This window comes from Palaemon carinicauda, chromosome 5 (assembly GCF_036898095.1).
Source record: "Palaemon carinicauda isolate YSFRI2023 chromosome 5, ASM3689809v2, whole genome shotgun sequence".
In the NCBI taxonomy this organism is placed as follows: Eukaryota; Metazoa; Arthropoda; class Malacostraca; order Decapoda; family Palaemonidae; genus Palaemon; species Palaemon carinicauda.
Genome location: NC_090729.1, coordinates 157,638,124 through 157,654,011, shown reverse-complemented (window position 1 = coordinate 157,654,011; position 15,888 = coordinate 157,638,124). Strand labels below are relative to the sequence as shown.

The 15,888-nt window shown below is 46.9% G+C and overlaps 1 protein-coding gene across 2 annotated transcripts in view; it reads right to left on the bottom strand.

Moving 5' to 3' along the window:
• The window catches only part of LOC137641561 (protein CASP-like), a 122,244-nt gene that overhangs the window by 67,010 nt on the left and 39,346 nt on the right, over window positions 1-15,888 (bottom strand). For both annotated transcript variants that reach the window (XM_068374245.1, XM_068374244.1), the window contains exon 2: window positions 14,188-15,442. In XM_068374245.1, coding sequence (XP_068230346.1) covers window positions 14,188-15,420 — 1,233 coding nt within the window. In that variant the 5' untranslated portion in view covers window positions 15,421-15,442. The remainder of the gene's footprint in view (window positions 1-14,187; window positions 15,443-15,888) is intronic.

Genomic DNA, 15,888 nt, shown 5'->3' with positions numbered 1-15,888 from the left:
CTATAAAAAGCAATGTTTCTATTAATGATTGTCAATTCATGCTCAATAAGACAGCACTCGTTATTCAGAAAGCAGACAGATACAGGGTTGGGGTTTCCTTATGTTCCTGATATGACAAATTCTAAGATAATTTGTATTTTTCCTAACCATACAAACCTTAGCTATTTACAAAGGGTTACCTTTTAGCGCAGCTGAAATGGCGAGCCATTAGAATTTAACGAGGGTGTATTACCCCCGCGCTAGTTAGCAGGGGGGTAGGGGAGTGGTAGCTAGCTACCCCTCCTCCCCCTCACACACAGGTGAATACTCACTTTCACTTAGAGGTAGGACTTGTCTTGGGGGACAGGGCTGGTGGGCAAATATGTGTAAATAGCTAAGGTTTGTATGGTTAGGAAAAATACAAATTATCTTCGAATTTGTCATTTGTTCTGTAACCGAAATACAAACCACGCTATTTACAAAGGGTGACTTACCCCTTAGGTAGAGTGGAAAGTCCCCAGCCATACTGGCTTTGGCTTTACCCGGGGACTCAGAATCCGAGTGAGTCGCACTCGAGAAAGGGAGTCCCTGCACCTCACAAGTTCCTTGCTCCGCAAGGAACCATGTGGCCTACGTAAGCTTGTGTGTGAAGGAAGAAGTGTGACCCGTCCTAGGCAGTTGACCTGGAGTTCCAGAAGGAACTCTGGGTTAGGACGTTCCCAATACCACCTCGTCAGGGTATGGGGGACGCGACAGTATTGACTCAATACTCGGAACACAAGGAAGCATGGTTTACCTGCAGAGGTTCGAGGTCAGCTATGCAGAGACCAGGATGCCGCTTCCCCGTAGAGGGGATGATAAAGAAAGAAGTAAGGGCCAGACATACTTCTTTCGTTCATGCAGACTAAAACCTGATAACAATGCCCTCAACCTTCTGCTACCTGTCCAAAAAGGAGCCTGAGGTTAGACCAGCTGTTGTGTATCCACCACAGAGCGATAGAAAACGTATCGAGACTCCTGTGGGTCACGCCCTGCAGGAAGCGGGCTGCGAAGGTCAATAGACGCTTCCAGACTCCAGCTTGTAGCACCTGCGTCACAGAGTAGTATTACTCGAAGGCGAGGGACGTTGCGATGTATCCAACATCGTGCTGTAGGGCGACGTGACGGGGGAGGGTCTGGAGACAGGTCGAGATGAATGTCCTTGAGTCCGGGCTGAAGAGGTATACTGGTGACTCTCCCCCATGTCCTCCTTGTGCTCCCAAATCGGCTGCAACTGAGGACAAACTGCAGCTGTTCCCAGCGCTAACCTCTCGATTCCTTTACTGGCAAGAAAGAGAAGGTCTTGGGACATCAGACACAGAATGGAGACTCAAAATCTTGAATGAATCGGACCGAAGGGCCGGGACCCCCAGATTCTGAGTCTAGTCAACAACTCAGGAGCGAGCCTGAATGTTGCCTTCCCCTCTTCCTTAGAAAGGGGGGAGTCGTAAGAGACCAAAAAGATTGCTTACACACTGGCCGTGGCCAGAGTGAGCAGGAAACCCAAGCGGAATACAATCCGAGGCCTGTCGTAAAGGGTCTTGAGAAGATCTCTTAAAGGACTAAAAGTCCGAGCCATGCTCCAAGTTGGAGGTCTTCCTCCGACTAGGGCAGGGACGATTGTAGCTTCGCATGAGCGAGGATAGATCCAGCGGGCAGGAAAAAGTTATTCCTTTAAGCCTGAAGGTCAGGGAAAGGCTGAGCGACAGGCTTCATTGCCGAGAGCAGAAAGGAGTTTCCTCCCGCCGAAAGGCAATAAGACCGTTATTGCTGGCGAAGAGGCCTCAAGGGAAGAGGTATATCTCCCACGGCACCAACCACCTTAGACTCTTCACTTTGCCTGGGAGACCCCTGTGGATGACTATCGCAGATGACGCGACCTCCGTACCGCGACTGTAGCGGGTTGTCTCTTCTTGAGGAGGAGGCGTAGTGTCTCCAGGCATGAAGCCGAAGCGACGCCCCGGTTCGGGAGAGATGTCGCAGTGTGGTTGCTTGAGTAGTCTGCGCCGTGGGAGAAGCTCTCCCGGGAGTTCCGTCAGGGGAAGCAGAGGGTCCAGAAACCGTTCCGCGCATAGTCCCAGTGGAGCTTTCCCATTGAAAGGTTGACAGACAACCTGGTCTTGTTGAGACCCATTGTCCACAGACAAAAAGGAGGGAAGACGCAGGCGTCGAAGTTGTCCCACCATCACCGGAATGCATCTTGCCAGAGTCTCGGGGTCTGAGACTGGGGGGAAGAATAGCGGAAGCTTGAGGTTCCAAGCTGTCGCGATCAGGTCCCCCAGACCAGTACTTGCTGGTTACCCAAGGTCAAAGACCCCCAGGTACACTCTCTCTACGAGGCTCTGCTTGGATAGTCTGAGAGAACATTCCCCTGCCTGGAATGAGAGAGCCGATGGTGGTACTGAGAGAATCTCAATCATCCCGGTATCTCTACTGCAAGATGTGAAGGTGTGAAAATGCGTCCCCTGCTGGTTAGAATACGCCAGAATCATGAAGTCGACGCGCACGGGGCGACTCGGCAGGAGCTGTAGGATCTGTAGAGGGGCCAGACTACAGCCCCTAAGCCTGCCTGAATGATGGAGAGGTATCCTTCAGGTCTTGACCATAGGCCTGGACCGGAATATGCCCCCCCCCCCCCTTTCCTTTGACGAGTCCGAGAACCGCATCAAGAATGTGGGGAAAGGACGAGAACATCCACTACCATCAAGAGGCTCCATAGGTCAACACCCATTGCAGGTCTAATAGTTCCGCTGGTCCCATAGGGGCCAGGAAGTCCGGTTAAACATTGCCTGAAGCCACCGGAACTTGGATCACCCCACATGGAACTTATCCTGAGGCGACCGTTCGGACTATAGACGGGTCAATGAGGAAAGGAGAACCAGGAAACGTTCCAAGGTAGGGCTGAAAGCTCTGCTTGACTGAGAACAGGTACTGCGACTCTCCTCAGTCTTGCCACAGTCAACCGAAAGGAAGGCTCGGAGGTTGTGGTAACAGAATCTGGCGTCCCCAGGTGGTCACCCATCCAAGTACCGACGTTGCTTAACCTCGCTGGACGGACGAGAAGCGGGGTTTCCAACGTGGTAAGGCCGTTGACTCAATATCATGGCCAGATACTCCAGATGTTGAGGCAGAGGAAGAGAAGGCTCCAAGCAAAATACCATGAGCCCACACTCATGGTAAGCATCCGGAAGCTTGTCCCGGCGCTGAAGAAGGTCGAACCCGAGCCTACCGGAGTTGACCAGCCCTCCAAACAGCAGAGGAGGCGGAGGCCTGCACCTGAGCGGCCAAGAGGAAGGCAGGGAGAGTTCTCTGGGGAAACAAACCTGCTATGCCACGACGGGATAGCCACACTGCATCATAAGCAGGAATACTTGTAGTCTAGGCTGAATTCGACGAGCACCCTGGAAGATGGATGGAATGGAAACTGAAAGTACCCGTCCTTCTGATCCAGGGTTTAAGGAGTCCTGTCGCCTCGTTACCAGTCTGATCGATTCTGCTGGTCTACGCTGGCCGAAGTTTGTTCGACAAACTTGATCAGGGCTGAGAGGTCGACTACGGACATCCCCTCTCAGATCCTTCCTTACAAGAAAGGATCGACTGAGGGGGCCGGGGGTGAAGCCGTCGATGATCCTAAGGAAGACCTTCGCCTAAGGTATGGATCATTCTGCCCAACCGGGCAACTCTGCTGACACTATGGCATAGAGGTTCAGAGACACTGAAATCGCTGACAGAGACGGCAGGCGCGATATCCTTGGCTGATCACAGAGATTGTGCGGGAATGGGCATCGGGAAGCTGTCATTCGGATGAGTAACCTTAAGCATCCTCCCAGCGAAAAACCTGCAATCCTAGAGTTCGTGAACTCCTTTTAGGACTATGCCCCCCCGGGGGAGTCTCCCGTGCCATCTGTTCCTGACAGGAGGAAACTGCAATTGGACACCTTGTCTCAGTTGTCGTAGCCGATAACTTAGGCCGACGTGGTTGAAAGAAAAGGGCGCTGGAGCCCTACAGAGTCTGGAAGAAAGCGCCTTGGAGGAGTGAAACCGGAAGTCGATTTCCTCCGCACAGCAGCTGTCTAAGTCTCTGTCCTTGGGCACAAACAAACTCTTCTCAAGGATGGAAGGGTGTCTGAGGTCGTCGACCTCCACAGATGAGACACCCGAAGGAAGCCCTCAGTCAGCGCGTCCAGATGGTACAACATCGAGCTTGTCCGTAAGTTAGATACTTGACGACGAAAGGCCAAGGTGCCTGAGCTCGAGAGGAGGAAAGTACCCCTGATCTTCCTGTAGCTTCCTTGAACCAAACCTCGGGCCGTAACCGAGGAGGGAAAGAACCTGGTAAGCTCCCAGAGGAAAGGGTAAGCAGTCACCCCTTGTCCGATGGTGAAATCTCGAACAGAAAGCCCACCCGCCAAAAATCCTTCCAGGGAATGACGGGGAAGGGCTAACCCAGGTTCAGGAAAGAGGAGTGTTGCTCAGATCTCCCTTAAGTTTCTCCTATTCTTGTAAGTGCCATGCTCTGCGTTTACGGGGTGAGGCCGTGTTCTGGAAATATGCTCCAGAAGAACTCGCCAGGCTGGCCATGCTGCGAAAACCCCATTGGGAATCGTGGTCGCAATCGCCCTGGAGCTCGCGCGACGGTAATTCAAAGATTTTCGCGTGGGCGAACGTGGAAGCGCCCATGCGCGGTAACGCGAGCGAAGGAGCGCAGAAGGAGGGCGAGCGTGGTAGGAAGGGCGAGAGCTGGTGGTCGGCGAGCGATAACCCATAGGCGAGCAATGGATACTGCAAGAACTAAGCCGACGTTTGTGCGAAGAAACATTGTAGGTTTGCGCGACGGAACACCATCCGTCCGCGTGATGGAAAACCGTTGGTTCGCGCGTGGGCGAACATTGGAGAGCATGGGCGCGGACAGACATGAGCGTAAACGTGCAGGCACGTGGGCGTGTGGGCGCGCGGGCGAATGGTCGTGCGGTCGCGCGGGCGAGCGGTCGCGCGGGGCGCGCGGTCGTGAGGGCGCGCGGGCGAGCGGTCGCGAGGGCGCGAGGGCGGGAGGGCGCGCGCAGGCGAGCAGTCGCGCGGGCGCGCAGGCGAGCGGTCGTGAGGGTGGGCAGGTGGATGAGCGCGAGTCCAAGGCGGCGAACGCAAGCGTTAGCGCGATGGCGAGGAAACGCGCTGCCGCATGGGCGAGGAAGGCCGCTAGCGATATGGATCAACAAGTGATCGGTGGTGAGCTGGTGAGCGCTAACGCGCAGGTTGGCGATGGCGCGTTGTGTTATGCCGACGCGATGGTCGAGCAGCATGCGCAGGTGAGCGATCGTGCGTTGGCGAGCAATATGCGAAGGTGAGCGATCGCGAGCAGCATGTGCAGGAGGGCGATCGCGCGATGATGATCAGCATGCGCAGATGGGCGGTCGCGCAATGGCGAGCAGCCTCTGCTGGCTATCAGCATGCGCAGGGTCGCGCGATGGTGATCAGCATTCGCAGGTGTGCGGTCGCGCGATGGCGATCAGCATCCGCAGTTGAGGGTCGCGCGATAGCGATCAGCATCCGCAGTTGAGGGTCGCGCGATAGCGATCAGCATCCGCAGTTGAGGGTCGCGCGATAGCGATCAGCATCCGCAGTTGAGGGTCGCGTGATGGCGACCAGCATCCGCAGTTTGAGGGTCGCGCGATGGCGACCAGCATCCGCAGTTTGAGGGTCGCGCGATGGCGATCAGCATCCGCAGTTTGAGGGTCGCGCGATGGCGACCAGCATCCGCAGTTTGAGGGTCGCGCGATGGCGATCAGCATCCGCAGTTTGAGGGTCGCGCGATGGCGACCAGCATCCGCAGTTTGAGGGTCGCACGATGGCAATCAGCATCCGCAGTTTGAGGGTCGAGCGATGGCGATCAGCATCCGCAGTTGAGGGTCGCGCGATGGCGATCAGCATGCGCAGGTGAGCTAGTAGCTGGCGAACCATGTTCCATCAGAAGAGTTGGAGAACGTTGGCGTGCCGGCTGTAACACACGCGGGCGATCCGGAGATCGCCAAGAGACAGGTGATCGCTGGCGAGCTGATGCTGGCGAGCTGATGATCGCTGACGAGCAGAAGGCGACGAGCAGAAGGCTACGCGTGGAAGCCTGCGTAAAGAAGAAGAGTCCTTGTCCCCGACCTGAACCGAAGTTCTAAATCGCGAGGACGAACGTGGGCGCACAGGGCGCATAACAGGAACCAACAGGAACAGCAGGGATGATCATCATGAAAGCGCTGACGAACAGGAGAGCGCTGATGAGCAGAAGAGCGCCTGTGCATTAACACTGAGCAGGAGCAGGAGAGAACACAGCAGAAGGGCGCGCAGGGAAACCCTGACACGCAAGGGAAGAACCCCCGTGGGAGGCAACCCTTTGCCCCGAAGGGATCGTTGTCCGCCGGGAGACTGATGTCCGTCGGAAGACCGCTGTCCGTCAGGAAGACCGTTGTCCGTCGGGAAGACCGTTGCCAGTCGGAAGACGAGATCAGACTGCTGTCCATCTGCACCAAGGCGGAAGATCGAGAAAAGGGAGTTGTAGGCTGCAAACGGAGATTCAAAAAGGCGCCTCAAGCACCCTTATAGGGAGATGAGAGGCCCTTACGACGAGGCGGACGGTGGGCCTTACGGCGAGGAAGGCCAACAGCAACAGCAACAGAAGAAACCTCCGAAGAGGAGTCTCTATGAGTGTACTCTCTCGCGAACGAAAGAGAAACACTTCGTAGAAGAGACCGGTCAGCAGTGACCTAAAAGGAGTAATCCTCCGAAGAGGAGCTCCTGCAGTTGCCCAGCCCCTTGAGCGAAACTGCAGGTGTGACCGCTCAGCACCAAGAGCATAGTCGCACGAAAAAAAGGCAAGAGGAGAACCCTCCATAAGGGGAAAAACTCAAGCCTGGACAGGAAAAACTTCCCTCGGAAGGGAAGTTACCTGCCCAAGGAGGCAAGCCTCCTGAGAGTTCTAAAATGAACTGGAGAGCTGTCCGTCGTCACGGGAGTACGTCCAGTAGAAGGAGACACGCCCCTGACGAAAACACAAGGGGGGAGGCAGCAACAGAATCCCCAGGACTCAACAAGACAGCTCACACCGTTGCCATATTACAGAAACGAAATAGATCGGTAACTGTAAAAAAATAAAACAAAAAAAACATTAGTACACATTCATTCCCCCGGGAAGGCTCTGAAGAGGAATCCCGAGGGAAAGGAAACAACAATTACACAACAGGCACGTGCCCTCACAACCACTTAAGCTCACGGAAGGAGAGCTGTAACCAAAACAGAATTATAACAATTATAATTATGTAACTATGTAATTATGTAATTTAAAAATGAATGAACACTAAAGAAAGAACGAAAACCCCGAAAGGAATCGTTCTACAAAGCTGAAAAATCAACAAATCCAATTAGAATCATAAACTAATTGAGGCAAACGTACGGCGTAGCAACCCCCCCACACGGGAAGGAAGCTACAAGGGGCGTAGTAAACGTAGTAAAAGGGTGAACGACCTCAAGAGAGAGAGAGAGAGAGAGAGAGAGAAAGACATAAGTCAAACTCGATCGCCACCCATAACGCCGTGGCGGCCAACTACCGAGGACACCACGTAGAAAATACACTACACACACAAATCTGAAAAGGAAACTTACTGATTTCTATACCTGTACTCAAATATGTATACAAACATGAAAACATGTTTACATATATATTGAGTAAAAGAAAAGTAAGCGATTAAGTAAAGACAAAACAAACAATGGCTGCCAAGAGAGGACCAAGACAGAGACGTCTGTCACAGTCCGAGCCAAAAGTGAAAGTGAGTATTCACCTGTGTGTGAGGGGGAGGAGGGGTAGCTAGCTACCACTCCCCTACCCCCCCGCTAACTAGCGCGGGGGTAATACACCCTCGTTAAATTCTAATGGCTCGCCATTTCAGCTGCGCTAAAAGGTAACCCTTTGTAAATAGCGTGGTTTGTATTTCGGTTACGGAACAACTGCACTTTAGCAAAGCAGAACTTGACAAATTACTAATGGCTTTCCCTATCAATGCTGTATCTTAATACAGAGGTATGATATATATCAAGGTAAGCTTCAGAGGAAACATGAAAGACTAGCCATAACTTACTATAAAAAAAAAGACAGAAGTATCTTTTCCTTATCCATGGATAATATGACACCTAATACTGTACAGTCAAGGAACGAATCTCCAAAACATAATATAAGTTCTCGCCAAAAAATTAAACCTCGCTAGTTATCAAGTGATAAAACATCACAAATTTTAAAATAATTTGTATTTTTGCTAACTATATAAACCCGAGACCTTTAATATGAGTATGACATCAGTGAAGGTGAAACTGCCATTTATATTAATTTTATTATTATTAATCATCATCATCATCATCATCAATTACAGTGATACCTCGGTAGTCGAACGACTCTATACTCGAACAATTCGGAGTTCGACCAAAATTTTCGAGAAATTTTTGCTGCGGTGCTCGACCAAAAATTCGGTACTCGACCAGCCGAACACGTGACGACCGCATGGGCTTTGTGATGATCGCGCCATCTCGGCCACTCTCGCTTGTTCGGGAAGCATCAGTTCTCTCGAGAGCGTCACTCAGACAACGCGCGATCAGCATTCGTTGTGATTTAGTGATTTTCAGTGCTTTTAATTGCTTTTTTAGCTTTCATAATGAGTCCCAAGAAAGTAATGAGTGTTAAGGGGAAGGAGAAGAGGAAAACAGTGCGAACAACGATCGAGTTGAAGAAGGAAATTATAGCGAAATATGAGAATGGTGTACGAGTGTCCGATTTAGCGGTAGAATACGGAATGGCGAAGTCGACCATTTCTACGTTTTTAAAGCATAAAGAAATGATTAAGAAGGCGAATGTTGCAACGGGAGTTACGGCGGTAACTAAGCAAAGGCCACAAGTGATTGAGGAGATGGAAAAGTTGCTTTTAATATTTATTAAAGAAAAACAGTTGGCCGGGGAAAGTGTTAGTGAAGCGTTCATTTGTGAAAAAGCGTTGCATATCTATGAAGAATTAGTGAAGAAAAGTCCGAGTACCAGTGAAAGTGATTCATTTACATTTAAAGCGAGCAGGGGTTGGTTTGAAAAGTTTCGTAATAGAACAGGTATTCATCGTGTTACTAGGCATGGGGAGGCAGCTAGTTCGGATCAAATTGCAGCCGATAAATACGTGGGGGAATTCGATCGGTACATAAATGAACAAAATTTGATCGCACAACAAGTCTTTAATTGTGATGAGACTGGGTTATTTTGGAAGAAAATGCCAGCCAATACGTACATTACCAAGGACGAGACGAAGATGCCAGGTCACAAGCCAATGAAAGATAGGCTAACATTGTTGCTGTGTGCAAATGCAAGTGGCGATTGCAAGATCAAACCCTTGTTAGTGTACCACTCGGACAACCCCCGGGTGTTCAAACGAAATAATATTTGTAAAAGTGCACTACCAGTTATGTGGCGCTCGAACACTAAATCTTGGGTCACAAGACAATTCTTTACTGAGTGGATAAACGAAGTGTTTGCCCCCCAGGTTAAGGCTTACCTCATTGAAAAGAGCTTGCCAATGAAATGTCTTCTGGTTATGGACAATGCTCCTGCACATCCTCCAGGTCTCGAGGATGACTTGAAAGAAGAATACAGCTTTATCAAAATCAAATTCTTGCCCCCCAATACTACTCCCATACTCCAGCCCATGGACCAACAGGTCATTTCAAACTTCAAAAAACTCTATACCAAGGCCCTTTTCAGAAAGTGTTTTGAAGTGACCAGTGACACGAAGTTGACCCTAAAGGAATTCTGGAAGGAACACTTCAGCATCCTCAACTCTGTTAACATGATTGACCAAGCTTGGCGAGGTGTGACCTATAGGACATTGAACTCTGCCTGGCGTAAGCTGTGGCCATCATGTGTCACAGAGAGGGAGTTTGAAGGTTTCCAACCAGAGGCGGGTCCAAGCACTGCTACCCCTGTAATTTCTGATGACACTGATGTCGTTGAGGAAATTGTTGTCATGGGCAGGAGTTTGGGGCTTGAGGTCGACAAGGATGATATTGATGAGCTTGTAGAAAGCCATTCTACCGAGTTGACTGTGGAGGAATTGTTGCACCTGCAACAACAACAGCAGCAGGATCTGATTGTGGAGCAGGAATCTTCAGAAGAGGATGAGGTAAGGGAGGATGTTCCAAGTTCTCTCATCAATGAAATTTGTTCCAAGTGGGCAGATGTGCAGGCTTTTGCTGAAAAATACCACCCAGAAATTGCAGTAGCAAACCGGGCAGTGCATATGTTTAATGATAGTGTCATGTATCATTTTCGAAGAATACTGCAGAGGAGGAAGAAACAATTAACAATAGACCAGTTTTTCACAAAAGAAAAGAAAGCTGCTACATCAAAGCCTGTTTCTCCTCCAAAGAAGAGACAAAGAAGAGAAGAAACCCCTGAAATAGATCTGCCCACCCTTTCATTGGAGAGAGAAACAACTCCTGAAGGAGAACTACCCCGCCACATCATGGAAGGGGACTCTCCTTCCAAGCAGTAACCTCCCCCTTCCATCCTCTCCACATCCATCCCTGTATGCCATCGAACCGCTGCTCAAAGGTATGTTCACTACAGTACAGAAAATGGTTTAAAATTGTTTTATTTTAGTACAGTAAATGGTTTAAAATTGTTTTATAGGATTTTCTGACCAATTTCATACACATTTAGATAATTATTGTTGTTTAGGTACACGTTTTATTAATATTTTGGGCCTGTTCGAGTGCTTGGGAACGGAATAGAATATATACCATTATTTCTTATGGGGAAAAAAAATTCGGTACTCGAACAAATCGGAGGTCGAACACGGATCTCGAACGGATTATGGTCGAGTACCGAGGTATCACTGTATTATTATTATTATATTATTATTACTATTACTGTTATTATTATTATTATTATTACTAGCTAAGCTACGATCCTAATTGGAAAAGCAGGATGCTATAAGCCCAAGGGCTCCAACAGGGAAAAATAGCCCAGTGAGGAAAGGAAATAAGGAAATAAATATAATACAAGAGAAGTACACTAATGAACTATTAAAATACAGTACTGTAATTCAAGAACAGTAACATTAAAATAAATCTCTCGTATATAAACTAATTTAAAAAAAAAAAACAAGAGGAAAAGAAATAAAACAGAATAGTGTGCCCAAGTGTACCCTCAAACATGAGAACTCTACCCCAAGACAGTGGAAGACCATGGTACAGGGGCTATGACACTACCCCAGACTAGAAACAATGGTTTGATTTTGGATTGTCCTTCTCCTAGAAGAGCAGCTTACCATAGTTAAATGAGTCGCTTCTACACTCACCAAGAAGAAAGTGGCCACAGAACAACTACAGTGCAGTAGTTAACCCCTTGAACAAAGAAGAATTATCTGGTAATCTCAGCATTGTCAGATATATGAGGACAGAGGAGAATGTGGAAAGAATAGCCCATAATATTCGGTGTGTGTAAGCAAAGGAAAAATGAGCCGTAACCAGAGAAAAGGATCCAAGGTAGTGCTGTCTGACCACTCAAAGGATCCAATAACTCTCTAGCAGTAGTACTTTTAACAAGATAAACACAGTTGGTGGATGGGTGGCAAGTAGACAAACCCTCACTTTGAACTTTGGCCTAGGTGCTTGCAGGGATATTGAGGAGGGTCTCAGGTTTGTACAGTTAGGAAAAATACAAATTACTTTCAAATTTGTGATTTATTCCTAAATGTAATACATACCCTTGAGCTTTAATTGGAGACTCATCCTTATGAGTGACAAGTTCTTATGACCAAAACTGGCTTGATTAACTGATCCAGGAAATGTCAATGAATTTTGGTCCTAAAGAAGATTGAAAGTCATGATTCCTGTCAACCCCCATAACTTCTCGTGCATAGGGATGCAAAGGCAGTTACGCAAGTCAATTAAGAATTGAGATCTATAGGATGTGTTGTCAAGTGTATAGGCATTACAGTATATGATTATTCAATGCGTATACAACGGGTCCATCATTCTCCTTGCTTAAAAAATGAAGGAAATACTTCGGATAGAAAACCAAATTGAAAAAAAAGGCACTCTGGTGCATAGCTTACCTGCATCTACAGTCTGGTTTAACAACATACTGTAACAGCACAACTGCTGCATCCCATGAGAAGAGAAAAAGAAGGAAAAAATTGCCAGTCATTCTTACATTTCAATTTAGCCTTTCATCACAACCACTATTGAGACATGATGCCCAAAGGTAGTGGCCACTGAAGGTCTTTTGATGTTTCTAATCTCCAACCTTCATGACCTGCAATACGGAAAGATTCTTCCCGAAGGCTAAAGTTGAGCCAATAACCCAGACTACGGCTCCCTCACCCTCGAGGGGCCGTCACCTTGCACATTATCTGGGGTGAAAGAATGTGCAATGGTTTCCCAAAGTCAAAGGAAGATGTTATTTTCAGAGATGGGTGCTCAGGTCTGAAGCACCGAGTTCTTTTGAGGTACTGCTTCAAACCCTCACAGGACAAAGCAGCAGATTCTCTCGATCCTTAAGGAAGGAAATGGAGAAGGTTTTGAACCTAGAATCCTGACTCGTTAGCTTCTGAGTTTTTGTCACGAGCTACGGGACCAAGGAAAAAAAAAAAAGGAAAAAAAAGAAAGGAGACCTTCCAACATTCGATATGACTAACCACATCTGCAATGCAGTGTAACTCTCTGCCTGCTTGTTGGTGTAGGCCACCTGAGAAGTGTTGTCACTCATCAATGCCCTATCAAACTCTGTTGGAAAGCTCACAGGGCTAAAAGTGTGGCTTGTATTTCCAGCAGGTAAATGTGCAGACATTTCTTTTCTTTGAACTACTGTCCGAAGTGGTGTTGTCCCTAAGGTGTGCTAACCCATCCCTCCTTTGATGTGTATATGGACAGCAGCATCTCCGGAAGAGGGGAGTCAAGGGAGACTCCCCTGGTGAAGTTTTAAACCCCCACTTTAGCTTTAGATCCTCCCTCATCGCTATATTCACCAGAACAAAGGAGTGGGGAGGATCAGGGATGCTTATGACACCACTATAGCAATTACAGGTGGATGAACCTGTGGAGAACATATTTTTCCAAAGACAAAAGATACCTTAAAAGATGTTGCCACTGACATGTCGATGAACGTTAAATTGTAAAAAAAGGGTCGCGCAAACTCCCTGAATCTGCTGATACAAGCCTCTGTCAGCTAGACCCTCACTGCTGCCGTATCTATCAACATCCTCAGGTACTCTTTCCTTCTCTTGTGCTCATGACAAGACTTTTTCCAATGAAATAGGAGAATTCCTCACATCGAGATACCATTATTTACCCCAGTATATGGTACACAATGAGTGGGGATCAACTTTTCTGGATAGAATCCTATTAACTCAGCACTTGCTTAAAAAAAAATCAGTGTCCAGTGTAGTCTCAGCAATGAAGAAAGAATAAAAGACTAATAGGTGTTGTACTTTGGCCGGTCAGTCTCTTGTGTGCAGCCAGATATCATGAGCTGGTGCCCTATAATGTTGGAGGGGTAAGTAATACAGTACAGTATACTGAAAGAATTATTATTTTAATGATCAAGAAGCTCTCTCTCCGAAGGACATAGCTACTGTATGTGACTACCAGGTAAGTGACTGAAATAATACCACAAAGGTTACACCAACTAAAAGGAAAATCAGGGCAATCACTGAACCTATAATGTTGATTCTACAAAAGACTAAACGGTCAATAGGACATAAACAATCTCTAAAACTAAAGCAAAACAAATACAAAATTCTGTCAATCCATTAACCTAACAAGGTGATAAAAAGATAATAAAAATTTGGAGCCATAACAAGATGATAGAACAATAAGAAAGCGTGAAAACAAATGTTTCATACTTCAAAACCAAATGGCCCTGCTCATTTGTGGAAAAAAAAAACCTGAGTACGGAAAATGCATGATGTCTGCCTACCACTGACAGTAATAAAGGCTTTATAAATTTTGAATTGTTTACCTTTACAACATTCAGTAAAGGCCATTATAAGTAAAATAGTAAGGCTCACATTTATGTAAAACTCATATTTCTCTACACTACTGTACATATCATATTTAAAGAGAACAAAAAAATAAGAGGAATACTGTACTTACAAAGTCTTCTTTAATAGCAATCCCTGGCATGGTTAAAAGTTCCTTTTCAGGAAAGTATGTCCCAGGAGGATTTGTTGCCATGGCAACCAAAGCTTGCTTTGTACTTTCCGAGGGTATCCAAGCATCATGCCTTCTATCGGCATCACTTGACAGAAGGCTTGCTGTAAAAACATCCTGCTCTGTTGCTGGTGTTAAGAAGGAATCTGGAGATGGAATGGCATTACTAATGTTGAAATTATCAGTTGGTGACATGTAGACAGGATTCATCATTGCAGAATCATTCCCTCCTACAGATGTTGATGAAGTGATGTTATCAAAAGGACTTGCAGTCTTGTTGTTGAAATATTTATAAAGTTTTGACTCATTCTGATTAGATTTATCATTTGATGGGTCTTGCATTGAAGCAGTTTGATTTTTAGGAATGGAAGGTGTTATCATCCCTATTGGCACACTAGTTAAAGTATTTGTAACAGGTACAATGCCCAAAGAGGCACCACCACTGTTGGACTGCAAAGCTGGAGAGGAAGCCATTGGGGAGGTTTCATCAAGGCTAGCTTGACGAAACTTTACTGTTGTTGCTTCCATGTCCATACTTGCATTTGGAGAAGTATCAGTAACAAGCATTGATGTAGACATGCTCATCATCATTGCAGGTTGACCAGGAGTTAGGGGCTTCAAAGATTGTTGAGGATATAAAGCATTCTGTGATGAAACTGGTGTGGAATGTAAAAATCTCTGGCCACCTGGATTAAATTGAGGTGTTAATGGACCAGGAGACTGAATATATGGGGCATTCTGTATCACTTGTGATGTCTGGGTTGGTGCAGCAGCTTTTAACTGGTTATTACCCTCACCTGGAAGAAATATTGATGGTTGCTGAAGGACATTTTGATTACTTGGTGTCTTTAATTCACCAACAGTAACATCCAAAGTTGAGGCTATACTTTGTGGAGCACCTGAAGGACATGATGTGTCAGTGATTGGAGCATTGGGAGGGTTTCCTGGCAGAGCAGAGGATGGTGGATCTGGAAACTGCTGGGTTGTTGTGTGTGGACCATATCCCTGAACAAGCAGCTGGCTAGAGGTGTCTACCCCACTTGGAGGCTGTTTGTCATCACATCCTGGAGCAACATCTTGAGCAGCTTGGGAGATCTGATCAAAGATACTACTGCTATTCTGATCAAAATACTGACTGAGTGATGAATTCTGTAGTCCAGAGGGGTTACCAGACATGTCCCAATTACAAAATAAAAACCTGAAAAGAAAAAAAATTCTTGACTTAGATAAATGAGCAAGTAAATTGCAGTGTAAATCTAAATATCGTAAGCTAGTTATGCATAAGGCTGGTTACAATATTCCTAAGATATGAATTATATTATACAACATACCATTCTCTCAGAATTCAGTTTATTCATATACAGTACTGTATCTTGCACATGGTAGTCTTGAATTTAAAGATTTCTCTCTCCACTAAAGTTCTATTCCTTCCACTACATTACAATTATTATTATTACAAGCTAAGCTATAACCCTAGTTGAGAAAGCAAGATGCTATAAGCCCAAGGGCTCCAACGGGAGAAAATAGCCCAGTGAGAAAAGAAATAAGCATATAAATAAACTACAAGAGAAGTAATAAACAATGAAAAATGGAGTTTTTATGATAAAACAAAGTTTTATGAATACTTACCTGGCAGTTATATAT